Source organism: Symphalangus syndactylus, chromosome 5, assembly GCF_028878055.3.
Source record: "Symphalangus syndactylus isolate Jambi chromosome 5, NHGRI_mSymSyn1-v2.1_pri, whole genome shotgun sequence".
Taxonomy (NCBI): Eukaryota; Metazoa; Chordata; class Mammalia; order Primates; family Hylobatidae; genus Symphalangus; species Symphalangus syndactylus.
The window spans coordinates 68506477-68533161 of NC_072427.2; the positions used below are offsets into that span (position 1 = coordinate 68506477).

At 40.6% G+C, this 26685-nt stretch overlaps 1 protein-coding gene and 1 pseudogene across 2 annotated transcripts; one reads left to right on the top strand and one right to left on the bottom strand.

The window, feature by feature from the left end:
• Positions 1-5182: 5182 nt before the first annotated feature.
• LOC129483223 (liprin-beta-2-like) overlaps positions 5183-26685 on the top strand; it is a 201372-nt pseudogene continuing 179869 nt past the window's right edge.
• C5H12orf71 (chromosome 5 C12orf71 homolog) lies at positions 6015-10169 on the bottom strand. 2 transcript variants are annotated; one of them, XM_063639196.1, is made up of 3 exons: positions 9854-10169; positions 7834-8386; positions 6015-7330 (listed from the first exon to the last, which is right to left on the bottom strand). In XM_063639196.1, exons 2-3 carry the CDS (start codon positions 8347-8349, stop codon positions 7037-7039), a joined length of 810 nt encoding a protein of 269 aa, XP_063495266.1. In that variant the 5' UTR covers positions 8350-8386; positions 9854-10169; the 3' UTR covers positions 6015-7036. The 2 variants fall into 2 exon arrangements, with proteins under 2 accessions (XP_063495266.1, XP_055136276.1); XM_055280301.2 differs by lacking the exon at positions 9854-10169 and having other exon boundaries at positions 7834-8500.

The following is a 26685-nucleotide window of genomic DNA, read 5'->3' on the forward strand; positions in this document are numbered from 1 at the left end:
AACCAACTCCTTGAAGCCACGATTTCAAGACTAGCCTGGCCAACATGGTGAAACCCTGTCTCTATAAAAATGTAAAAATTAGCCTCTGTGTTTGTGCATGCCTGTAGTCCCAGCCACTTGGGACACCGAGGCATGAGAATCGCTTGAACCCAGGAGGTGGAGGTTGCAGTTAGCAGAGATCATGCCACTGCACCCCAGCCTGGGCGACAGAGTGAGACTCTGTCTCAACAACAACAAAAGACTATAAAGAGCACACTCTCACTCTCAGAAGTCCCCCAGAATGCACAATACATTATATAGTGACTATGCCTGTTCTTATTTGGTTGGAAGAAGCAGAACAATCTGTCACTGCTCAAAATAAAAGAAAACGTCAAAACAATTTGAAGAAATTATTAGCATTGTAAGTGTCAGGCTGTTCTTGATTTGTGAGAAACAGAAATGTACTGTTTTGAAGGTAGACATGAGATATTCAGGCTTTGAAACTTGCAAACATTTCAAAGGACAGAGGACCTACCTCCCCATTTGGCAAAAATTATTCTTTTTAATCTCAGCAAAAGCTAGATAAACTCCTGAAATCTTACATGTTCTGGAAAAATACCTCAATGCTAGTCTGCCTTCAACTGAACCAGTTTGGCTTTTTATAGTTAGGACTTGAAGGATAAATATTTACCAATCTATGAGATGGAAAATTCTTTGCAGCCAGCTGTGAACCCAAAGGCAGGTGCCAGGATGAATGAATGAATCCAGATGAGAGAATTGCCCAGTTTATATCGCTTGAGAAATCAAATTATTATCTAAGTTTTGTTTAGAGTAAATGTTTAATGTTTTAAATATATATATACCTCATAAGCTATTACTGTCATACAAGTATAGCAGATCTAATACTTTAATAGAGATCTGTACTACCTACTTACTAGAACTTTTTTTTAATATTTTCTCCATCTTTGCTTTCTCATTTTCTCTCTCTCTTTTTTCCTGGACTAATTGAAAGTAAGTTGCAGATATCATGGCACTTCTATCCTTAAATATTTTAGCCTAAATTTCCTAAGAACCCAGAACATTCTCCTACATAGCCATATATTCTCATTATACCCAGCAAATATTCAATCATATTATCTAATGTACACTCCACGTTCAGAAAAAAAAAAAAGCCCTTTACCATAGTTTTTGTTTTGCTTTTGATTTTTTTGGTTTTGATCAAAGATTCCACCAAAAATGGCTCACGCCTGTAATCCCAGCACTTTAGGAGGCTGAGGTGGGCAGATCACCTGAGGTCAGGAGTTCGAGACCAGCCTGACCAATATGGAGAAACCCTATCTCTACTAAAAATACAAAATTAGCCGGGTGTGATGGCACATGCCTGTAATCCCAGCACTTTGGGAGGCCAAGGCGGGTGGATCACAAGGTCAGGAGATCAAGACCATCCTGGCTAACAAGGTGAAACCCCGTCTCTACTAAAAATACAAAAAATTAGCCGGGTGTGGTGGCGGGTGCCTGTAGTCCCAGCTACTCAGGAGGCTGAGGCAGAAGAATGAAGTGAACCCGGGAGGCAGAGCTTGCAGTGAGCCGAGATCGTGCCACTGCACTCCAGCCTGGGCAACAGAGCAAGACTCCATCTCAAAAAAAAAAAAATTACAAAAGAGCAATTGGTTGTCATGTTTCTTTCATCTCTTTTATGAACTCTTTTGTCTCCCTGTCTTTTTTGTGTTTTATTTTGTGTTTTAGGATGTTAACATGTTTTAAAAGTCAAAGACAGTTGTCTGGTAAAATGTCCTATAGTCTAGATTCATCTAACTGTTGGTGTCCTCATAATTAGATTCAAATTAAACATTGCTAGCAAGTGTACATTGCTTCTCTTCAGAAGGTGCATGATGTTAGCTAGGCTAAGTTTAATCACTTGGCTAAGTTGGTGTTGACCAGAACTTTCCATTGTAAAGGTGCCTAATCTTCTTGATAACTAAGAAGGCACCTGTGGGGTAATCTTAGAGACCATGTGCATGTGTTTTTCCCTGACAGTGATTTACCCAATGGTTTTAGCATCTATTTTTGATCCTTATATGAATCAATTATTAAGTTGCTGGTTGCAATATGGTACTAACTTGATTTCTAAAGTCATTTTACTGAAGAAAAATTCTCCTTTCCATCCCCATGCCCTGCTTGGGGAAAATCTTGGCCCCAAAGATGCATGACAGAAGGATCAGTGAAAGTGAAACTTGAAAACAACTATCCAAACACACATTAACTATGAAGATGTTTGAAGGGTTTTCTTTTCCTTTCTGAGTGGGAATGCAGGAAACCTCTATCTTAGAATGAGAGATCTTTATTTTAGAGATTTGTACTCAAAATAATCTTTACTGATGCAAATAAGGGAAAACTAAATAAATTGCCATTCTGATTTTCTTTTGGACTGAGAGAATTCAATAGTAATGAGATGAATTTTCTTTCAGTGCCACAATCTGAAAAGCTTTGATGTTTACCATACCATTTGAAAATGTCTTAGAAGTAGTTTCTTATAAAGCATATTATATTGAAATCAAATGGGCATTAAAACCATGGAATTCCTTTGAAAGGTGGGATAAAGTGGAAATTGTTTTGTCTTGGTACTTCTTGACCTAGGCTAATAATCCTTTGGAGGAATTTGTCCTGAGGCATTTTACCCATTCTGCTCATGACTGGTTCACTTAGTGAGTGTTATCTGATGAAGATCTTATTTCACTTCTGAAAGTACAGCATTATTCTATTTCTTTGAGGTATTAGTAGGCAGCAGGAAAAGATTGACTCCAGGCATTGCAATATAAAACCCACCCATCCACCTTGAAATTGGTGGTGTCCTGCATGCTATATAAGTTCTCCCACTTGCAATTTGTAATGAGGAGACATATTTTTGAAGCAATTAACTGTTCCTTTTAAGTCAACAAAATTGTTCTTTATTATTGGAGTAAGGACTTTAGCACTCTCCAGGAAATCGTTTATAATTTGCTTCATTTTTCTTTTGTTTCATAAGAGGATTTTAGACACTATTCTTGTGGCCAGTTAGACTTGGACCCACGCATCTTCTTGAGCCGTGAATTTGCTAGTCTCAGTCTCCTGGGCTCAAGTGATCCTTGAGCCTTGGCCTCCCAAAGTGCTGAGATTATAGGCATGAGCCACCGTTCCTGGCTGATAACATATTTGAAACTATAATGAAGAGATACTGAGATATTTCCTATTTTAAAATACTTTGTCCTGCTTTCTAATATATAGCATGACACTCAAATGGTATGGAAAGCTTACTTTATTATAAAGACTTGCAAAGCACACTGCTTAAATTTTAGGGACAGGTTCATACCTGCCAAGCAGGTTTATAAAACACTGATGAATAAACACAAGTTTGTCAGAAATCTTACTAAAGAACAGTGCATCTTATTCAGTGTAGACAGTCTTCTAAAGTATTTTGGTTGAGTTTTTCTTAGAGCTTAATAACTGGACTAAGATTAAAATAAAATTGGTTGCAAGTCTCTTGAGAGTAAGATAGGTCATCTTTCAGGCCTATCATAGTGTCTAGTCTAAAGCAACAGTAAGGCTCCAGGTATATTTGTTGAATTAAATTTTCCATTCAGTTTCTAAATTCCTTTAGTCTTATTAGATTTCCCAATCAATAGGTCACAATCTCACTTGACTTCTAGTTGATGGCCATGTTCTCTTCTTGTCTGCCTCCCTTTTCATTCCTATTCTTGATCCTACTGACTAGTCACTTTTGACTTAAAGAATAGCAACTCTTTAAGCTGTTGTATTTGACTTTTTAAAAATTATATAGACAGGATGTATTAAAAACATTTAAAGAATTACATAAAGAGAGCTAGATTACTCAGTACTAAACACTGTGTTAGGATTTTGGTTTTTCATTGTTGTGTTTTTTGAGATGGTGTCTCGCTCTGTCGCCCAGGCTGGAGTGCAATGGTGCTATCTCAGCTCCCTACAACCTCTGCCTCCTGGGTTCAAATGATCCTCCTGCCTCAGCCTCCTGAGTATCTGGGATTACAGGCACCTGCCACCACACATGGCTAATTTTTGTATTTTTAGTAGAGACAACATTTCACCATGTTGCCCAGGCTGGTCTCAAACTCCTGATCTCGAGTGATCTACCCACCTCGGCCTCCCAAAGTGCTGGGCTTACAGGCGTGAGCCACCGCACCTGGCCCACTGTGTTAGGATTTGCAATAAAAAGGAACTAAGACCTGGTGCTTGTCCTTGAGAGCTCACAGTCTACAGGTAAAATAGATCTATAAAGAGAGCTGAAAAGTACAGGTCATGGCAAGAAGGTGGCAGGGCAGGGACTAGGGGACAGCTAAAGGAGGGTCATGATCCTTTACCTGAGGAATCAATATAGTTCCATAGAAACCCCAGAGAAGGATCTTTAAGGATGAGTTTCCCAGGCAGTCAGGGAATGCAGAGGGAAATCCCTATGGTTTTGTGTGTTGGCTGCAGTGAGGAGCAAGAGGGTCCCCTTGGGGAACTTGGTGAGTATAGATTTTAGAAAGGTTTGGGAGAAGAGAAGGGCAAGGCATGGCAGGTGTTACTAGATGTGGTAGACACGCCAAGTTTGGGAAGGAGGTGTATGGGTTGGATCTAGACGGAAGTGGATATAAGTCGGGGAACAGGTGTGGTGATAGGACTCCAAATCTTGGTGAAGTCAAAGAGCAGGCAAAGGTGGGGGAGTATGTTCAAGTGAGTTGTGGGTTGGACAGGTGTTCTCAGGGAGGCGGACGAAGTGAGAGGTCTCGGGATGTGACCTTGAGCATATATTCCTAAAAGGGCCCTATTTTTTATCTCCTCCCTCCTACTGTACTATCTTTCCTGGGCCGTATTCACCACACTGTCTTTCACATGCATTTTTAACCAGTGAAGATCTCATACCTCCATTCCATACTAATTAAAGTCAGTCAAAGTCCTCCGCCTTAAATAATCTCATTTGTAACTCAAAGAATCTCATACAGGAAACCTTTTACAACCAACCTCCCCATGCTGAATGGGTTATTTTTTTCATTAGAACTCAGGGTTTACTCACTACAGAGTATTATCACTCATACCGTTTATAATCATATGTTTGCCTGACTTTATGTTTTAAATAAGTTGCTTGAGCCTAAAGATTGAGAGTTTTTTTTTTTGTTTGTTTTTTGGCAAGCTAGAAAAGTATCTGGCACTCCTATTTGCTAAATATTTGTAGAAGGAAGGAAGAAGAGAGGAAGGAAAGGAATACGGAATTGAAATTGAGGAAGGGAAGGAATTCGAAACTGAAGAGTCATAGGCTTTGCCACATAAACTCTGAAGGTCACACAGGATGGTAATGCCAGCAGAAGGAGGATGTTGAGCGAACCTGTGGTTGAATGAGGAGGGTGGTAGAGATGCTGGGGAGGTGAGAGTCAGGACAAGAAGGCTGAGGGCAGCCTTCCTCAAAGAAGTTGACATTTAGTGGAACGTTCAATGACAATTGCAAAGGAGTTTCAGAGGGCAGAATGGAATGGATTGGGAGAAGACTTGGTTAAGATTTGCTGAAAACCCTGAACTTTTGGTAAATACTGCTCTGTGTGGGAAATGTTTCAATGAGAATTGACTCTTAATTAACTCTCACTCTGGGGTATCCCTTGAACAAGTTGTGTGAGAGTTCCTCGGGAGAATATCTACTTGCAACAGCAGTGATAATATTTATCAAGTGCTTGTGTTACCTCATAAACTCTCACAATAACCCTGTGAGGTATGTATTATTATCTTCCACATCTTCTGAATGAAGACAGCTAGACTTAGAGTGGTTAAGAAGTGTTCACAGTCCTCACATGCTCCTAAGTGGGCCGCTCCTAAGTGGGCCACTACTACAGCCAAGGCAACACATGCTAGAACCTGTCATGTACCCGGGGAATATCAGAACTGCTGTCCGATCTCCTGAAATTGAAATTAATTTCTTCAGTGACTCAATACCCACTGCAACTCACTCAAGCCCTGTAAGTTCAAGCCAAATCATCCTGCCACCGCAGGAATCTGATGGGTCACGCTGCTGCCTACTGAAAATGGGGATTTGGGTTAATGATAAAATAGGTTAAAACACATAAAATAGATAAACTAGGGTAAAATCCAGTAAGAATGGGTGAGAGGAGAGAAAAAGAATACTTTAGTTCAGGAAGCATAATACTACTTAAATTTATTTCTGAGAATAAATTTGTCTTCTAGACATCACATACACTTTCTTTTCTTTTTTAAAATTTTTCTTTAATTTTAATTATTTATTTATTTATTTTTTTGAGATAGAGTTTCACTCTTTTGCCTAGGCTGGAGTGAAGTGGTGTGATCTCAGCTCATTGCGACTTCTGCCCCCAGGTTCAAGCGATTCTCCTGCCTCAGCCTCCTGGGTAGCTGGGATTTATAGGCGCCCACCACGCCAAGCTAATTTTTGTATTTTTAGTAGAGATGGATTTTTGCCATATTGGCCTGGCTGGTCTCAAACTCCTGACCTCAGGTGATCCACCTGCCTGCCTCGGCCTCCCAAAGCGCTGGGATTACAGGCGTGAGCCACCGCACCTGGCCCACATATGCTTGAAATGTGAGTCAAGATGGTGTGCTGGGAGAGGAAGACGTAGGGTAACAAGAGCATTTATTTTGTTTATTGAGGAAAAAATAAACTGATGGGGATTATTAATGGAATCCTTATTATGGATTATTTTAAACTTTCCAAAAAGTTAAAAAATCTGTCTATAGGCCGGGCGCGGTGACTCACGCTTGTAATCCCAGCACTTTGGGAGGCCGAGGCGGGCGGATCACGAGGTCAGGAGATCGAGACCACGGTGAAACCCCATCTCTACTAAAAATACAAAAAATTAGCCGGGCGTGGTGGCAGGCGCCTGTAGTCCCAGCTACTCGGAGAGGCTGAGGCAGGAGAATGGCGTGAACCCAGGAGGCGGAGCTTGCAGTGAGCCGAGATTGCGCCACTGCACTCCAGCCTGGGTGACAGAGCGAGACTCCGTCTCAAAAAAACAAAACAAACAAACAAACAAAAAAAATCTGTCTATATGGGATGTCCTAATTCAAGGGTTTCTTGAGGTTGAATTCTCTTGCCTCTGTGAAAGAGTCTTTTTGTTGGTGCTGACCGATGGGGACTCTTGGTGGTATTCACAGGGTGATCCCTCCTCAGCAGAGGGGAGAGGATATGCTGCCTCAGCCAGCTGAAGGCCCACCCAAAGTTCAGGCAGCACTGGGTCCGTGTGTGGGAAGGAGTGTCATCCTTCTCTGGCTGCTGTGACAGGATTGAGGAGATCTCTGGAGCGCTTGTCCTTTGGCTGGCAGTTGCCTGACTTATCATCTGCCATGAAAATGAAGGATGTGTTAGGTAGGAATAACCATGACAGCAGCCAAGTCAACATTTACTCATTTGTGGAACTCACATCCTTTTAGCAAAAATAGCCCAAGTGTCAATGCAAAGTTTCAATGCTCATCAATACTAAACATATACGTTTTTGGTGGGGAGGGAGATATAGTTGTTAGCCCTTCTCCTTGCTTGCTACCCTCTTGTTTCCCTCAGCGTTCCCAGTCTTTTCCCTGCAGCTTCACCCTGACTCCTTTCCTTGTTGTCTCCCACTGGTATCACGTCAGACCCCCTGGGACCTGCCTTCTCCCAGTGGTTGTAAGATTCTGTGGTTCAACCCGGGCCTATCCCTTTCTGTCCTGTGAGGCATCTCTGCTCTCCTCAGCCAGCTCATGTCCCTTAAGCCTTAGAGGAGTCTGTGGAGACTGCATAACATCTTTATTTTCTGGTGGTTTGCACTTGGGCTGGCCTTGACAAGCATCATGTTCTTGATGACTGACCTGAACCATTTCCGGAGGGGAGCCGCTGGACAGCTGGAAATCTTTCTGAGCAGTTTCAGGAAATACAGCGTCATCATCTTTCAGATTTTCTAGAAATGTCTGAAACTCTTGCACAAGATTATTCAGTTTGCCAACAGACAGTTTTGTTCTCTCTTTTGGTAACTTGTCTATCCACAGGTTGTCTCCATTTAGAAGCCTATTAGCTATTGAGTCTGTGTTGTCAGAGCCAATGTCCACATCCCAGGCCAGGAAGATGCTTAGTTTGCAAAACTGCTCTGGTTCATCCTGAATTTGGTCTTGTCTCTTCATGCGTCTCCCTATCCTTTCAGTCCCCCATGCCCCTTGGATGGGAGGGAGAAAGTGGATGGAAGGACCCTTGGAAGGTGCGTCTTCCCAGGAGGTTGTGTCCTCACAGGGGGTGTCCTCACAGGGGAAATAGCCCACAGAGAGGCTCAGGTTGGAATTGGATTTGGAGCTGTCGTCCTCTATGTCGCTGTTAGAGGATGAATATGCCATGGAGTTCAAAGGCACAAATCTCTCTCAACTTGAGAAGCTTCAAAAAAGAAAAAAAGAAAAAATAGGTGGGACTAGGGAGAAGAGAATCATAGTACTTAAGCAAAAACATTATCCATTCCTTTCTTTTTTCTTTTTTTTTCTTTGAGATAGAGTCTCACTCTGTCTCCCTGGCTGGAATGCAGTGGTGCGATCTTGGCTTACTGCAACCTCAGCCTCCTGAGTAGATGGGACTACAAGCACATGCCACCACACCTGGCTAATTTTTGTATTTTTAGTAGAGATGGGATTTCATCATGTTGACCAGGCTGATCTTTAACTCCTGACCTCAGGTGATCCACTCACCTTGGCCTCCCAAAGTGCTGGGATTATAGGTGTGAGCCACCACACCCGGCCCCATTCCCTTTTCTTTTCAGATCTACCCATTTAGATAGAAGTATTACCCAATTTTTTTTTTTTTTTTGAGACAGAGCCTTGCTCTGTTGTCCAGGTTGGAGTGCAGTGGTGCTATGTCAGCTCACTGCAACCTCCATCTCCTGGGTTCAAGAGATTGTCTTGCCTCAGCCTCCCGGGTAGCTAGGACTACAGGCACGTGCCACCGTGCCCAGCTAATTTTTTGTATTTTTAGTAGAGAAGGAGTTTCACCGTGTTAGCCAGGAAGGTCTTGATCTGACCTTGTGATCCACCCGCCTCGGCCTCCCAAAGTGCTGGGATTACTGGTGTGAACCACCGGGCCCTGCCAGTATTATCCAATTTTTACAATCTCTCAGTGAAGGGCAGAAGAGGCAGCCCTCTCCCTTTTAAAACTTATTGCATTCTGTTATAATCCTCTCTACTAAGCATCTCCACTTCTCATCATTTTGTCCTACTATGGTTGTAAGATCTTGTATCATAAAAGAAAAGGATGATCATTGTATAAAATTGGAAAAATATAGAAAAGTATGAAGATGAAAGTAAATATGCTATAGTCCTACCTTCTAAAGATAATGATAACTATCAAAACATTTTGATGGACTTCCTTATCTTTTCTATTTATATAAACACACATATACATATCTGTACATTTATACAATATGTCCACATATACATATATATAAATGTGGATATGACATCAGTTGAAACTGAAATTATTTTATCCCATAGCCTACAAGAAACATATATGTGGTTACTCTGCAATTTTTAACCACTTCTTATTAATGCTAAATAAATCTGTAGTAAATCCGCTTTTCCATAAATCTTTGACTATGTCTCTTATTTTTCTATTTGTAGGATTAATGGACCAAACCCCATAAATATATTAAAGTCTTATGGTACTTGATACCAAATTACTTTCCAGAAAGGTTTTGGTATTTAGATGCCCATCCTTCCACCGTCTGATGACACTGTTTAGTCCAGCTTTTTCTGTGAAGCCCCAGAGTAAGTAGGGCTGGAAGAATGCACGTGTGTGCGCTGACACACACACACACACACACACACACACACACACACATACACACGACTGTCATACCTTGCCCTGGTGGTTGCCCACGTGGAAGAAGTGCTGCTAACTCCTGAGGCAAAAAAGGGAGACGTGAGAAATCCTTCGTATCCCGAGTCTCTGTGGCTAAAAGTCCAGCTGTCAGAAGTCTGTGTTCTGAGACTGTTGGTTACCATGGCAACAGAAAGAACCCAGTTAGAGCCAGGAATGTGGAAAGAGAAACGGAAAAAAGGGGAAAGAAAGCCACAGAATCTATCCCTTTGTTTCCAAAATATTCTATGCCCATGCCATCCTAGGCTGAAATGGATCCCTCTTGAGGGTAGAAGGACGAGTGCATGGAGTTTACTTCTCTCGTGTCAGGTGGCAGATGGTTCCCGTCCTTAGGAGATTTAGAGCTCTAAATAAGGGGCATGGATATAAACATACACACGCACATACACACACACACACACACACACACACACACACACACGCACACACACACACACACATACACACGCAGACATGCTTACAAATGGAAAGCAGAAAGCCAAGAAACACTTATCTGACCTACCTATTGGATTCATCATTTTTCTTAAGATCTTTTCCCAATATTTGTCTATCTGCATTTCCATTTTACAAGATTACAGTTAAAGTTTGTGATGACTCACTCTCAGGTTTTTCACTGTAGAACTGGCTTAAATTTGTATATTCTGTTAAATAAGATGTTTAAGGAATTCTGATGACATGATAGAAGAAATAGGCAGAGTTAGAGTTGGAAAGAAGCAGCTTCTACTACCCAACAGCAGCAGCCTGGCAGGTGCCCACAGACTGCCCACAACTCCCCTGAGTGATTGTGGACCTGGATTAATCCTGGAAGGTGTTTAAGTCAGAAGTCACATGTTCCCTGGCATTTATTTATTTATTTATTATTTATTTGAGATGGTGTCTCGCTTTGTCACCCAGGCCAGAGTGTAGTGGCACCGTCTTAGCTCACTGCAACCTCCGCCTCCTGGATTCAAGTGATTATCCTGCCTCAGCCTCCGGAGTAGCTGGGATTACAGGCATGGGCCACCACACCTGGCTAATTTTTTGTATTTTTAGTAGAGATGAGGTTTCTCCATGTTGGCCAGGCTGGTCTCAAACTGCTGATCTCAAGTGATCCGCCCTCCTTGACCTCCCAAAGTACTGGTATTACAGGTGTGAGCCACCCACCATGCCCGGCCCCCTTGCATTTATTTTATTTTATTTTATTTTTTATTTTTAGAGATAGGGTCTCACTCTGTTACCCAGGCTGGTGTACAATGATGCCATTATAGTTCACTGCAGCCTCAAACTCCTGGCCTCAAGCAAACTTCCTCAGCCTCCCAGGTAGCTAAGACTACAGGTGTGTACCACCATGCCTGGCTAGTTTTCCCTAGCACTTATTTAACACTTACTGTATGCCAGGTCTTGTACTAAGCACTTTACATGTGTCATTTTTCAATCCTCACAGCAACTCAATCAGTTAAGTATCATCATATGCCCCATTCAATAGAAGGCAGAACCAAGGCATGAACAGTTATATAACTCTCTTTTCCCCAATCATAAACCCAAGAACCTGGATTCAAACATAGGTAGTCTGGCTTCAGAGCCCATATCCTAACCTCTACACACTCTTGTCTCAGGAGGCTGACCACCCACCTCCTCCTGGGAAGATTCCTGGAGGAGTTGATCCAGGCCAGAATAAACCCATGTTCTGGTTCCTTGGAAGAAACTCCTTTGAGGGGAACAGCTTGTTCTAAGAGACTTGCAAGAGGTACACATGGTATACAGGACTGGCCTAACAATGGTGTCCACATTTGGAGCAGGCCAAAATGAGATTTAAAATAAGTATTCATCTTCCTCTTTGGCATAATGGGATCTGAAGTCCTTGCTCTGGCTTTTCATAAAAACTCAGTGACTGCCTTCCAGAACTCTGAGGACCTAGAAAAGAATTTATAAGTAGCTTCCTCTCCATGCAGCTAGAGTGGAGGTGGGGCGGGGGGTGGGGGGTGGGTGAGGAACTATGTTTTGTCATTACTCACAGAAATGGAGCACTTTGAACTGAATATAAACATTTAAAGAAGAAATGATTTTCCAGCCTAAACCAGCAAAGTTTAGAGTGATCCTGAGGATAGAAGAGCTTCAAAGGGGGGCAACTTCAGAGAAAACTTGAAATTTTACTTATTTATACCATTTCTCTACAACATATTTGTAGAGATATTGTATTAGTCTGTTCTCACACTGCTAATAAAGTCATACCCAAGACTGAGTTGTTTATAAGGAAAAGAGATTTAATGGACTCAGTTCCATGTGGCTGGGGAGGCCTCACAATCATGGCAGAAGGCAAAGGAGGAGCAAAGTCATGTCTTACATGGTGGCAGTCAAGAGAGAGAGAGCATGTACAGGGGAACTCCCTTTTATAAAACTGTCAGATCTCATGAGACTTATTCACTATCATGAGAACAGCACAGGAAAGACCCACCCCCATGTTTCAATTACCTCCCACCAGGTCTCTCCCACGACACTTGGGAATTATGGGAGCTACAATTTGAGATTTGGGTAGGGACACAACAAAACCATATCAGATATATTGTCTACAATCTGTGTGTGTGTGTGTGTGTGTGTACACAACTTTTAATATGTACAACTCAGGTCGTCCAAGTGCCTGAAACACACTCTTTTTTGCCAGAAAAAATATATAATCATTTAGGTTTTTCTTTCTAAAGCATCATAGAAATAGCAATGACACACATCCTTCTTAGGATGGTATGCTGAGGAATGTAGTCAATTCTAAATGATAACTTTGCTTTCACTTCCAAAAGAAGATCAGGGGATTCGGGGGTGCTCATTAACAATACAGCTCATGTTAATTTCTTTCTTAGGGCCTTAATTTGACTTGCAGGTCTAGCTTCTCTTGGATTATAATTATTACATTATCTAAGTAGTATAAACTACCCTTTCTCTTGAAGCAAGATCAACTATAATAAAGATTCTTGAAGTTTTAGAAATGATCGTATGTTGTGGATTTATAATGTTTTAGGCCTGAAGCCAATAATAACTAAGAATTGGAGCACTTCCTAAGATCCATTTGACTTTATGGGATTTGGAACCTAAATATGCAGAATAGGAAGTTTCTAATTTAGAAGTTAAGCTGTTATGATGCATAATTTTATGTGTCATCTTGACTAAGCCATGTAGTGCTTAAGTATTTGTTCAACATTATTCTGGAGGTATCCATGAGGGTATTTCTGTATGGACTAGTATTTGAATCAGTAGACCCAGTAAAGCAGATTGCCCTCCCCAGTGTGGGTGGACATGATGCTATCCACTGAGGCATAAGTAAAACAAAATACTGAGTAAAGGAGATTTTGCACAGTCATTCCCTGCCCCTGGAATCAGACTGGCACTTACACTATCAGCCCTCCTGCTTCTCAACCCTTCAGACTCAGACTGGAATCATACCATTAGCTTTTCTGGGTCTCCAGCTTGCAGTTGGCAGATCTTGGGACTTCTCAGCCTACATAATTGCATGAGCCAATTCCTTAAAATCTCCCTCCTTTCTATTTCATTCTCTTTCCCTCCCTCCCTCCTTCCCTCCCTTCCTTTTTCTTTCTTCTTTCTCCTTCCTTCCTTCCTTTCATCCATCCATCCATCTCCTATTGGTTTTGTATCTCTACAGAACCCAGAGTAATACAGCTATTTAATTTTTTATTGAAATTATGAAATATTTTAAGCATACAAAAAAGAGACATCTTGAACCTGTGATGGAAGGCACTAACAGCAGAGCATCGTTTCCTTGGTATTCTTGCCAACAATATATAATCTCAACCTAATCATGAGAAAATATCTAACGAACTCCAATCGTGGGACATTTGACAAAGTAACTGACAAGTGTCAAGTCAAGAAAGGCAAGGAAAGACTGAGGTACTGTCACAGACTGCAAGAAACTAAGGAGAACTAACCACTAAATACAATGTGTGATTCTATATAGGATTGTAGAATAAAAAAAGGACACTAGTGGAAAAACGAGAAATTCCAATATCATCTTTATTTTAGTTAATCATGCTGTATCGAAGTTAATATCCTTGTCTGATCATTGCACTATGGTTGTGTAAGATGTTAACATTAGGGGTGTAAGCTGAGAGGTATATGGATACTCTGTACTATGTTTGCAACTTCTCTGCAAGTCTAAAATTAGGTCACAATAAAAAGTTAAAAGAAGGTCCGGACATGGTGGCTCACGCCTGTAGTCCCAGCACTTTGGGAGGCTGATGTGGGTGGGTCACCTGAGGTCAGGAGTTCAAGATCAGCCTGGCCAACATGGTGAAACCCCTTCTCTACTAAAAATACAGAAAATTAGCCAGGCATGGTGGCAGATGCCTGTAATCCCAGCTACTCAGGAGGCTGAGGCAGGAGAATCATTTGAACGCAGAAGGTGGAGGTTGCAGTGAGCCGAGATCACACCACTGCACTCCAGCTTGGGCAACAAGAGTGAAACTCCACCTCAAAAAAAAAGAAAGTTGAAAGAAGAATACATTAACGTATAGAAAATGACATGACAAATGCCTATGTACTTAAATCTCTGTTAGGTCAAGTCTTAGCATTTTGCCATATTTAATTCATTATATCTTTAAAAAGAAAACAGATAAAACTTAAGCCCCCTTTTATTTCTTTCCTGAACCCATTCTTTCCTGGCTTCCCTCGTGAGAATTATTCTGAATTTGATGTTAATCTTGTGCATGTTTAAATGCTGTTTTACATATTAGTGTATTGTTTTACCTTTGAGGACAAAAACTTATGTAAATTTGAAATAATACTTAGTATTATGTACTAGTATATACTTAGTACATAATACTACTGAACTATACACTTAGAAATTATTAAAATGGTTTTTTCTTTTTCTTTTATTAAAGTTATTTTAAATTGACATTTATATGTTCATGGGGTACAACGTGATATTTGGATACATATATATGGTGTAATGGTCATATCAAGCTAATTAGCATAGCCATCATTTGAAATATTTATATTTTCTTTGGTGAGAACATTTAAAATCCTCTCTTTTAGCTATTTTTAAGTATACAGTACATTATTATTAACTGTCATCACCTTTCTATGCAGTAGAGCACCAGACTTATTCCTCTTGTCTAACTGAAACTTTATACCTCTTGGCAAACATCTTCCCTTTCCCTCTTTACTCCCCAAAATGGTAAATTTTATATGTATTTTACCAGTAAATCAAATTAGGGGGAAAAAAGAACCAACATAAATGAGCTTCAAGTGATGCTCTTGAGAAATAAGGAAGTTGCCTTATTTCAATTGCTTATTTTGTTTTGTAAGAATTATTGTGACAAGGACTTCCTTCTTCCAAACCAAATTCTTAGCTGAAATATTTATGTTTATTTTCGGGGGCAGGGAGAGGATGGGTATGATTTCCTATGCTCTGTTTGCATGTTCATTCCCAAATAGATACAACCTTATCAAGGCTCATGCACTTAATTAAAGTGGGGGGCAGGTGGTGAAAATAGAGTGTTTTGGTGTACACAAGGTTAAACTGCATCATACCGCTGCCAAAGGCTACACACTGTGCTTGGTGCTTTCCCATGGCTGGTGATTTAATTTTATGACAGTCTGAGTTGTTTATTTTCATTCTAATATCAAGTTGTGCAATTCAGAGGACCTAGATTCATCTCCAGAGTCCAGGACTCCCTGCAGCCATGCTGCCACTTTTGAGAACTGACCTCAGCTGAGTTGTTTATGCATCATGAGTTGACATAGTCCACAGTGCTAATAGAGGGGAACTACAGGTTCCCTCTCCCACAACTTTACCATATAGCATCACCATGAACACAACTTACAGACTGAATTCTGCCACACATATAAACATTTAATGGCCAGCAGGCACAAAAACATCACACAACCTTGTTCTGTAAGCTCCCAAACTGCTGTGCAACAGGGTGGCCACTAGCCACATTCGGCTACTAAAATTTAAATGGAATTAAACAAAAATTGATTCTTCAGTTACATTAGCCACATTTCAAGTGGCTAGTGACCACCTGTACTAGTGGCTACATTATTAGTCAGGCGAACAAAATATTTATGTTCATCTTAGAAAGTCCTGTTGGACAGAGCTGCTCTAGACAGTCCCTGTGCCCTGTCCTTTGGTGGATTTGGAGAATACTGAACAAAAAGTTTCATTAGAAGAAGATGGGACAATATTCTAGCATCAGGATTGGGCTTTCTTGACAGCATCAGGTGACTAAATTTCCTCCAAAGCATCTAGAAACAGGACTGGGGAGAGTCTTCAGCTGAGGACACCATTTCCCCCTCCCCATTCAGCTTTATTGAGGTATAATTGACACATAAAAATGGTATATATTTAAGGTGTACAGTGTGATGATTTCATGTATGCATACACTGTGAAATTATTACCACAATCAAGTTTATTAACACATCCATCACCTCACTGTGTGTGAAATCTACTATTGTAGCAGATTTCAAGTATATAACAGAATATTAACTATGGTCACCATGCTGTACATCAGATCCCCAGAACTTCAAGGTCTGAGGGCACCCTTTTGAGAGGTTTAGACAACTGGACTAGATAGATTCTTATTTTCAGATTATGCAAGAGTGGGGAAGTCTGTGTAATACTTAGAGCCCATTGTGAACACCATTTTCTCAATGAAAAACCGTTTGCAGCATTCAATATTCTAAGTAACAACCCTCTGGTAGTCATCAGAGATAAACATGGTTGACTTGGTTTTCTGTTTACGTGAGCTTTTGATTAGCCATTCAAATGCTAACTACTCCAGGGTATAGGTTAAAAATAATTATCACCCTTATGTCACAAAAATACCCATGTTGAAGTATTTTGAAAAATTGCAGACAATATGACTGTCTGTGTATAGATGGCCTCATTTAGTTTTTGCAACAACCCTTTCCAGTAGATATTGCCGGTATTAATCTCATTTTTGTCTCTATTGAATTCTCCAGTATCCTGTGGCCAGGCTATTGCATGATGTAACCAGTTGCTAAAGAAATGCAAATTATTGTACAGTTGCCAAGCAAATAAACATACAGCCTTTCTTATTGTATTCTATAATGTCAAGGCTCCTACATACTTTGGGTCAAGCCTGATAGTGCTTCATGCAACACCAAATACAGGCAACCTACAGTCCTCCTAGCTCTCTATTGGAATATTTTCTGTATTTTTCAAATTTTTATTAATTCAGCAACTATGTGCATGCCAGTTGAGTGCCTACCAGGTTCCAGGCCCTGCATCCTGCCACTTCTAGCAGCAGCAGGTTCATTTTTAACCTAGCTTTGCTGCATCTGTGAAATAGAGATGATAATGTTCTCTTAATTTTCCTTAAGAGGATATCAAATACTAGTATCTTCAAATGTTGATAAGCTGTTACATATGTCATACCAATTCAGAATTTAATAACATATACACTGCATACTCAAATTTTCAGTCTTTCACAGCATAAGAAATTTATTAGGAAAATAGGACTACCACAACCATAGATGCTAAGACTGCACGCCGTCAGACAGGGAGAGCCATGACCAAAGAGCAGTATTTTTTAGCAAACAGTTCTACTGAAAACCAACATGAGAACAGAAGTAATCACAAATGTTTGAGACATTAAATGCAGGACTGTGACTCCATATTGCCATTTACTGTACTTTGCGTTATAGGATATGAAAGCTAATCCCCCATGTATCGAATGTTAAGCTGACACCCAAGACAGTCAAAGCCCGCCATAATTCAATATCTCACACTATTTTCTGGTTGTGCCAGAAAATAAACAACCTGCGAGTGATTTCACCTGTTAAATAAAAGCATTTACCCTTAAAAAATGTGATGAGGTAGGATAATGACTTTGATGAGTTGAGAGAAGAAGGCTTCAGATGATCAAACTTCTCTGAGCTAAAGGAGGAAGTTCGAACCCATGGCAAAGAAGTTAAAAACCTTGAGAAAAGATTAGACGAATGGCTAACTAGAATAAACAATGCAGGGAAGTCCTTAAAGGACATGATGGAGCTGAAAACCACGGCACAATAACTACGTGATGAATGCACAAGCCTAAGTAGCTGATTTGATTAACTGGAAGAAAGGGCATCAGTGATGGAAGATCAAATGAATGAAATGAAGTGAGAAGTTTAGAGAAGAAAGAATAAAAAGAAATGAACAAAGCCTCCAAGAAATATCAGACTATGTGAAAAGACCAAATCTATGTCTGACTGGTGTACCTGAAAGTGACGGGGAGAATGGAGCCAAGTTGGAAAACACTCTGCAGGATATTATCCAGGAGAACTTCCCCAATCTAGCAAGGCAGGCCAACATTCAAATTCAGGAAATACAGAGAACGCCACAAAGATACTCCTCGAGAAGAGCAACTCCAAGACACATAATTATCAGATTCACCAAAGTTGAAATGAGGGAAAAAATGTTAAGGGCAGTCAGAGAGAAAGGTCGGGTTACCCACAAGGGGAAGCCCATCAGACTAACAGCTGATCTCTCGGCAGAAACTCTACAAGCCAGAAGAGAGTGGGGGCCGATATTCAACATTCTTAAAGAAAAGAATTTTCAACCCAGAATTTTATATCCAGCCAAACTAAGCTTCTTAAGTGAAGGAGAAATAAAATCCTTTATAGACAAGCAAATGCTGAGAGATTTTGTCACCACCAGGCCTACCCTGAAAGAGCTCCTGAAGGAAGCACTAAACATGAAAAGGAAAAACCGGTACCAGCCAGTGCAAAAACATGCCAAATTGTAAAGACCATCAAGGCCAGGAAGAAACTGCATCAACTAATGAGCAAAATAACCAGCTAATATCATAATGACAGGATCAAATTCACACATAACAATATTAACCTTAAATGTAAATGGGCTAAATGCTCCAATTAAAAGACACAGACTAGCAAATTGGATAAAGAGTCAAGACCCATCAGTGTGCTGTATTCAGGAAACCCATCTCACGTGCAGTGACACACATAGGCTCAAAATAAAAGGATGGAGGAAGATCTACCAAGCAAATGGAAAACAAAAAAGGGCAGGGGTTGCAATCCTAGTCTCTGATAAAACAGACTTTAAACCAACAAAGATCAAAAGAGACAAAGAAGGCCATTACATAATGATAAATGGATCAATTCAACAGGAAGCGCTAACTATCCTAAATATATATGCACCCAACACAGTAGCACCCAGATTCATAAAACAAGTCCTTGGAGACCTACAAAGAGACTTAGACTCCCACACAATAGTAATGGGAGACTTTAACACCCCACTGTCAACATTAGACAGATCAACGAGACAGAAAGTTCACAAGGATATCCAAGAATTGAAGTCAGCTCTGCACTAAGCGGACCTAATAGACATCTACAGAACTCTCCACCCCAAATCAACAGAATATACATTCTTTTCAGCACCACACCACGCTTATTCCAAAATGGACCACATAGTTGGAAGTAAAGCACTCCTCAGCAAATGTAAAAGAACAGAAATTATAACAAACTGTCTCTCAGACCACAGTGCAATCAAACTAGAACTCAGGATTCAGAAACTCACTCAAAACCGCTCAACTACATGGAAACTGAACAACCTGCTCCTGAATGACTACTGGGTACATAACGAAATGAAGGGAGAAATAAAGATGTTCTTTGAAACCAACGAGAACAAAGATACAACATACCAGAATCTCTGGGACACATTTAAAGCAGTGTGTAGAGGGAAATTTATAGCACTAAATGCCCACAAGAGAAAGCAGGAAAGATCTAAAATTGATACCCTAATATCACAATTAAAAGAACTAGAGAAGAAAGAGCAAACACATTCAAAAGCTAGCAGAAGATTCTCTCCTTAAAAATATTTCTAGAACTACTAAAAAACTTGCATTTACAAAATAGTGGGTAAAAATATTCCTCTGGATTGTACAAGAAGGGAGTCAGGGACACTGATAAGACATAGTATGTAGTATTAGTCAGACTTGATGTCTTTATCTGTGGCTTCATCGAGACTGGACTCTCCTTGTTTTCAGTGTGTCCATTTTCTGCAGATAAATCTTTAGTTTCTTGATCAGCCACTTCAGCCTGTTTTTTCCTTTTTCCTCTTTCATTTGCTTTTTTTTTTGTCTGAAGATTTATCCTTTCCTGCTGCCTTTTTGGGCTTTGTTTCGCTTTGTAGGAACAGGTTTAGCTGACCACCTTGCAGATCTGTTCATGGGGTCTCCCTTCACCGACCCTTCAGCTGAGCTAACCTTCCTCTGGGACATCTTGGTGGCATGGAGGGTGTGGGCTGGGTGTCTGCAGGCTGTGGTGCACCGAGAGCCTTCCCAAAACTGGGCTGCCTGGTCACAGCTGCTGCTGTTCCCATCCAAGAACTGCGATCTTATATTCAGCATGCAGCCAAGTACTTCTAAAACTCTGATCAGAACTGCACGTCTCAGATTTTATTTTAGAAAACCATAGGTATGGAATATCATATTTTATTATGAAGGCCTTTAAATCTGCTGCTTTATAGAAGTCTTAACTCTAAAACTGTACCCATGGTCCTCCTCCAGTGTTCTTTAGAAACAGCATCCTCATCTGCCCATCTTTTCAGTACCACAGGCTGGCCTCATCCTGGACGTCAGTCCTTCTCTCACACACTTTCATTCCTGCATATAGTCACTCAGAAAGTCCTGTCAGTTCCATCTCCTAACATATGTTACATCTGTCTACTTCTGTTGCCTTCACTACCTCCACCTTGTCCAGTCTACCAACTCCCAACTGGCTCTTCCCACATCTTCTCGGGCCCCCTTCTGGTTATTATTGTATAGAAGGCAGAGAGATTTATTTTTTTTTAGAAACACAAATCGTATTAGGTGCTTAAGACCCGTCAATGGCATCCCACTGTTTTTAGGGTAGTCTTTAAATTCTCAGAATGGTCCCATGGGCCCTGCATGACATGGCCTCATGCACATTTTCAGCCTCATTTGCAGCCATTTCCCCTTTTGTTCTCTACATTCCAGTCCCACTGACTGTTTCACTTCCTGAACTAAAGGTGTTTAAAGCCATTGCTCTCCACTGAGATAATCCTAGACGAATATCCCAGGGGTATCCATAGAGAAGAGGGTGAATGTGACACTTGCAGATGACATTTTAATTAAGATTAAAACTGACAAATGGCCCCAGTCTATTGCTTTTTGAAAACAAGGTCTTGGGAAAGAACCACTACTTGTCCTTGGAGAGCCTGGGCGAATTAGAAAATGGTGCCCCTCCAGGTGAGTGCAGCCCTCAAGCTGCATGGATTGGATTTCAGCATCTATGCACCCAGGGTGAGACACTCTGTGAAGGACATGACCTGCACAGCCAGAATGGTGACCCCCTCTGGAGATCTCAGTCAGTTTGCTTCCAAATTAAAATAAATTTGGAAGCAAATTTGGCTAGGATGACATTGTATTTTACCTTTCCAAGCCAGCATGGTTCTGTCTATGATGCTAGCTCTGTAGCTGTTTTTCAGAGTTGAAGACCAGGTGTGATTTACAACCTAGAATGTCTCTAGCTGCTGGCATCTAAGTTTGGCACTGAGCACTTAAAGCGCCCAGACCATGGTGTTTTACTGTGTGGAGGAAGGCCTCGTTGGAGAGGCCAATGTTTTTTCATCTGACATGTTTGCTCTTGTGGAAATGGCTTGAAGTATTTGAGTGCTGGCAGCAGAAAACATGGGAGGAGACTTAAGTCTTGCTGAGCGTGAATCATCCTATACAAATTAAAACTGATCACTTTTAAAAGCCGTTTCATTGCTGGTATAAAACTATTCATCAATCATTAGATTGCTTTGATGTGTATATCATATATCTGTGTGTCTCTGCCAGGATCCTAGCATGAACTTCTCCCTGAACAAACACTGAATAAATATTGCTGTGATTTTGCTTATTACTTATACTTTTGTCATTGACTTAGAGACAGTTTTGTTTCTTTTTTTTAACTCTGTTGAATATGAGTTCAGTTATTTTTCTGTTTTTTATATTTATGGAAGTGCTTACTAATGGTGAGGTGGGGAATATAGGAAAGTATGAAAAACAAACACACATGCACAATTGCTTTGTAATTTCAAACTCTAATGGACCCTCTCTGGAGGTCATTGCCAGATCTCTCAGTAGGAACAGAATTTGAATCTGGGAGCAAGTAATCAGTCTGTAAATGTTTGTTATGATACTGGAATTGCCAAATATGCTGTATCTAATTGAATTTCGTTACTGGGGCATGAAAGGCAGTTGGTTGAATGTTGTCACTGAAAAGAATATATTGTGGCCAGCAGATTGTTGCCTATATAGTGTTATATAAAAACCCTATATCCAAATAAGGTCACATTCTGAGGTCCTGGGGCTTAGGATTTCAACATATAAATTTTGGAAGGACATAATGAAACCCATCACACCATCCATAGTTGAACCTCAACACAAATTAGCCTCAGAAGTCAAGCTGTATTTATTTTGTGTTTTTTAGCTATACTTATTTTGGAATTGTATATAACCTGAACCTATATCCTTAAAGTAGTTGAATTTTATTCCTTTTTTCCAGACCCAACAGAGCTCATGGTATTGGCTCTGCAGTCAACATTGTGCTCGCTCTCTCTTGCTCTCTGACTCTCTGACTCTCTCTTGCTCTCTCTCTCTCTCTCTCTCTCTCATACATTTCATGAATCATCGGGCCAAAAAGTATTAGGTAAATGAAAGCAAATGTGACAGCAGCACCTTGAACAAGGGGACCACTTCTTTCCCCCTCAAGTCCATGACCTGTAACATGTCTAACATTCCAGTTCTGAGGATTTTAAACGTAGTTGATCTGTAGTGTGTTTTCACTTGACATCTTGCTTTAGTTACACCATTATTGCATATCCCTAATTTTCCACATTAGCCTTGTTTAGTTGTGCAGTTTTGACATTCACAGCTCTCCAGTGCTTTGGACTGAATGTTTATTCCAAGAACTTGCAGCTGACTTTTCTAGCAGGTCATTCTGATGTTGTCCAGGGATGCCATCAGAGGTACAGGTTCTTGAAGCACCTTTTCTACTATCTTCCTTTTCTACTCTGGGCCTTTCCCAGTTTCTGGGAGGTCAAGGCATCTGCCAAGCCTCTCTCTCTGCAGCCCACTGACATCAGTCATACTTGTATGCTCCATCTGTACTTTATTGCTTTTTGTTTGTTTGTTCGTTTGTTTGTTTTGAGACAGGGTCTCACTCTGTCACCGAGGCTGAAGTGCAATGGTGCAATCACAGCTCACTGCAGCCTCAACCTCCCAGACGCAAGTGATCCTCCAACCTCAGCCTCCTGAGTAGCTGGGACTACAGATGTGTCTCACCACACCCAGCTAATTTTTGTTTGTTTTAATAGAGACAAGGTCTCACTATGTTGCCTGGCTGGTCTTGAACTCCTGGGCTTAAGCGATCCTCCTGCCTCTGCCTCCAAAAGTGCTGGGATTACGGGTGTAAGCCATGGCGCCCAGCTCCACCTGTACTTCAAAACTCACCCTACTCCCTGTTCCCACAGCACATCACGTGCTAATGTGACTGGTATGTACCCTCTTAGCTTCTGGGCCCTGAAATACAACCCGTATTTTGTTACCCCTATCCTAAGAGATCAGGTGGAATGGAAGATTGTCTCCCTTTTTATTAAATGAGTCAAATTTTACCTCTCCTCAAGTATATTCCAAAATATCAGTAACCTGTTAATAAAACGGCTTATCCCTTTAGAAAACAGAACTTAGGGTTGGTTAGATAATACACGTAATCAATCATCATCATCATCATCATCCATACCTCTCTAAGCCTGTAGCAGGGTGGAATAGCATTAGCTATTGATTGTATCTGAGCAGAGGAACCCCTGGGACCCCATATCTCTAGAAGAAATTAGGTGGCTTGGGAGGCCCTTTTAGGTCTGAATAATTTCAGTGCCAAAGACCAAAACCCCTTCATAAACTGCAGTTAAACTCTCCCTGATTGCCATGCCTGGCTTTCTGTTGGAGAAAATCCTAGAGGAAAACAGAAATTCCCAAGGAGCTGGGTAGCCAAGAGAGGAGCCCACACCTTCCATCTTCCATCTGGTGACCTGATGGTTCTGGCATTTGACCTCTCTGAAGATAAGAAACCCTGGGTATTACACATGAATTCCAATATCTGAATTGACAAAAGTACTCTCTCCAGGGTAGATATGCTGTCAGAGCTTAGATGTAAGGATGTTTTAAAAATTTCATTCAAAGACCTGAAGTGTCAGGCCCAGCAATATTTCTTTGGCCCTGACGTCAGTCCTGTGAGCTAGCTCTCTAGCACTAGGGACTATTCTTGTGTTTAGTTTCACTTCCTCTCTTCTTGGGGTAGATCACAATCAAATAGTTCCCAGTTCCTTCCTTTGGGAAGACAATGACCTTGCCTTCCCCACACATGTCCATAAAGCACTACTCCTTGGACTGCACACCCCAGGTCCAGAATAGTCAGGGTGGCTACTCTAGGACTAATCTCTCTTCCTATCTCCTGGTAAAATGGTTTTAGTAGATATTTGTCCCTGGCAGCTGTTAGTTTCCCCTCTCATCACTATATTAAGACATCCTTGGCCATGCATGGTGGCTCATGCCTGTAATCCCAGCACTTTGGGAGGCTGAGATAGGAGGATCACTTAAGCCCACAAGTTCAAGAGTAGCCTGGGCAACATAGGGAGACCTTGTCTCTATCCAAAATAAAAATATTAGCCGAGTGTAGTGGTACGCACCTGTGATTCCAGCTACTTGGGAAGCCGAGGCAGGAAGATCACTTAAGCCCAGGAGGTTGAGGCTACAGTGAGCCGTGATTAGGCCACCATGCTCCCAGCCTGTGTGACAGAACGAGACTCTGCATTTTTTTTTATAAAGGAAAGAATAAAAGACCTTCTAGCCCAAGAATTCTTTAACTTTTTGCTTACACATGGGGGCCTTCCTTAATTTTCATAAGGAAAAATAAATTTTAGCCCTCTATTACTCTTTAATAGAGGGCAGGAATTGAAGCATCCTGAGATGAAGATAATTCAAAGACATCCAATACAGATGGCATAAATAGCAAAACTTTGAAAAGTATATTGTTCCCCAGCCTTATTTTTAGGCTTAAATAAACACCCCATTAAGTAGAATGTATACCCCAATCACTTAGAATGCTCAAGTTTCAAAGTGCCACTTAAAAATAAGGCAGATGCTGTACTTAGCTAGGGAAAAGGTATGTCTCTGGCAGGTGAGATCCCTTCACGAGGTCCATGAGATGGACTTGATTGGAAGCAAATACAGAATTGGAGATGGTCAATCAAACGGAAGCTCCTCAGTTCCTAGATCAGTTTCTGGTACATGGTAAGTGGGTAAATGGTAGGTAAATGAGATATACTCTTTGAATAAAGTAGGTAGGTAGGTAGGTAAATGAGAAATGGTAGGTAAATGAGAAATACCCTTTGAATAAAGAGTAGGTAAATGAGAAATACTCTTTGGTAGGTAAAAGAGAAATACTCTGTGAATAACGTACAGTTGTCCCTTGGTATCCATGGAAGATTTGTTCTAGGCTCTCCTGAGGATCCTAAAATCAATAGAGGCTCAAGTTCTTTATATAAAATGATGTAGTATTGGCATATAACCTACATACATCCTCCTATATATGTTAAATCATCTCTAGATTACTTAGAATACCTACCACAATGCACATGCTATGTAAATAGTTGCTATACTGTATTTTAAAATTTGTATTTGTTTTTCTTTGAATATTTTAAATTTGTGGTTGGTTAAATTCATGGATATGAAATCCATGGATATGGAGGACTGACTATATATATATAAGTATGTATATGAGTAAATGTATGAATTTATTCATGTCACTTTGGAGCACTAGTCATATGAGACAGTAAAATGTGGAAAATCCTGACTATATTAGTCTTTTGGTAGCCCTGCCCACGTCACTCAACATGTAGCTGTGGTAAAAGCAAGTTTTCAAGTTCCTGTCAAGACAGTTCAACACATTTACTCTCTTCTGCTGCTCTACCTCCCTCATTTCCTCTCTTCTTAAAGTTATGGGTTGTCAGAACTTTTACTGAAATGAAAACAAAATCTAAGTTGATATTCTAAGACATGAAAGAGTCAGAGTCAAACAAGTCCATTAATATTCTATTCTTTCCTATGCAGTACTGCAATGCATGTTTGGTGATGAGAAAGGAATAGTTTTATTTTGATGGATACAAATAGTTATTATTTATTTCATGATCACCATGGTAAGTGTAAACCAAAAATAAAATTCCAACCACCTGAATGGACCCCTCCTCTCGGCCAAGGGCTTTCCAAAGTTAACCCAAAAAACTAGTTTAGGCTGTGATGGGAAGGGGCAGCCCAACATGACTCATTATTCCCTCCTCCTTTTTGGAATTACTGATAGAACAGAGTCTTTTTAAGTCTGATAAGAAATATTGACAATCTATTCTCTGAAGCTTCCTACCTGGAGGCTTCATCTGCATGATAAAACCTTGGTCTCCACAACCTCTCATCTTAACCCAGACGTTCCTTTCTATTGATTCTAAGTCTTTAGATAATAACAACTTTTTTAGCTAATTGCCAATCAGAAATTCATTGAATCTACCTATGATGTGGAACTAACCACCCCAGTTGTGCTGCCTTTCTGGACTGAACCAATGTAGATTGTATATGTATTGATTGATGCCTTATGTCTCCCTAAAATGTATAAAAGCAAGTTGTAGCCTGACCACTTTCGGCACATGTTCTCAGGATTTCCTGAGGGCTGTGTCATGGGCTCTTGGTCCCTCATATTTGGTTCAGAATAAATCTTTTCAAGATATTTTACTGAGTTTCACCCTT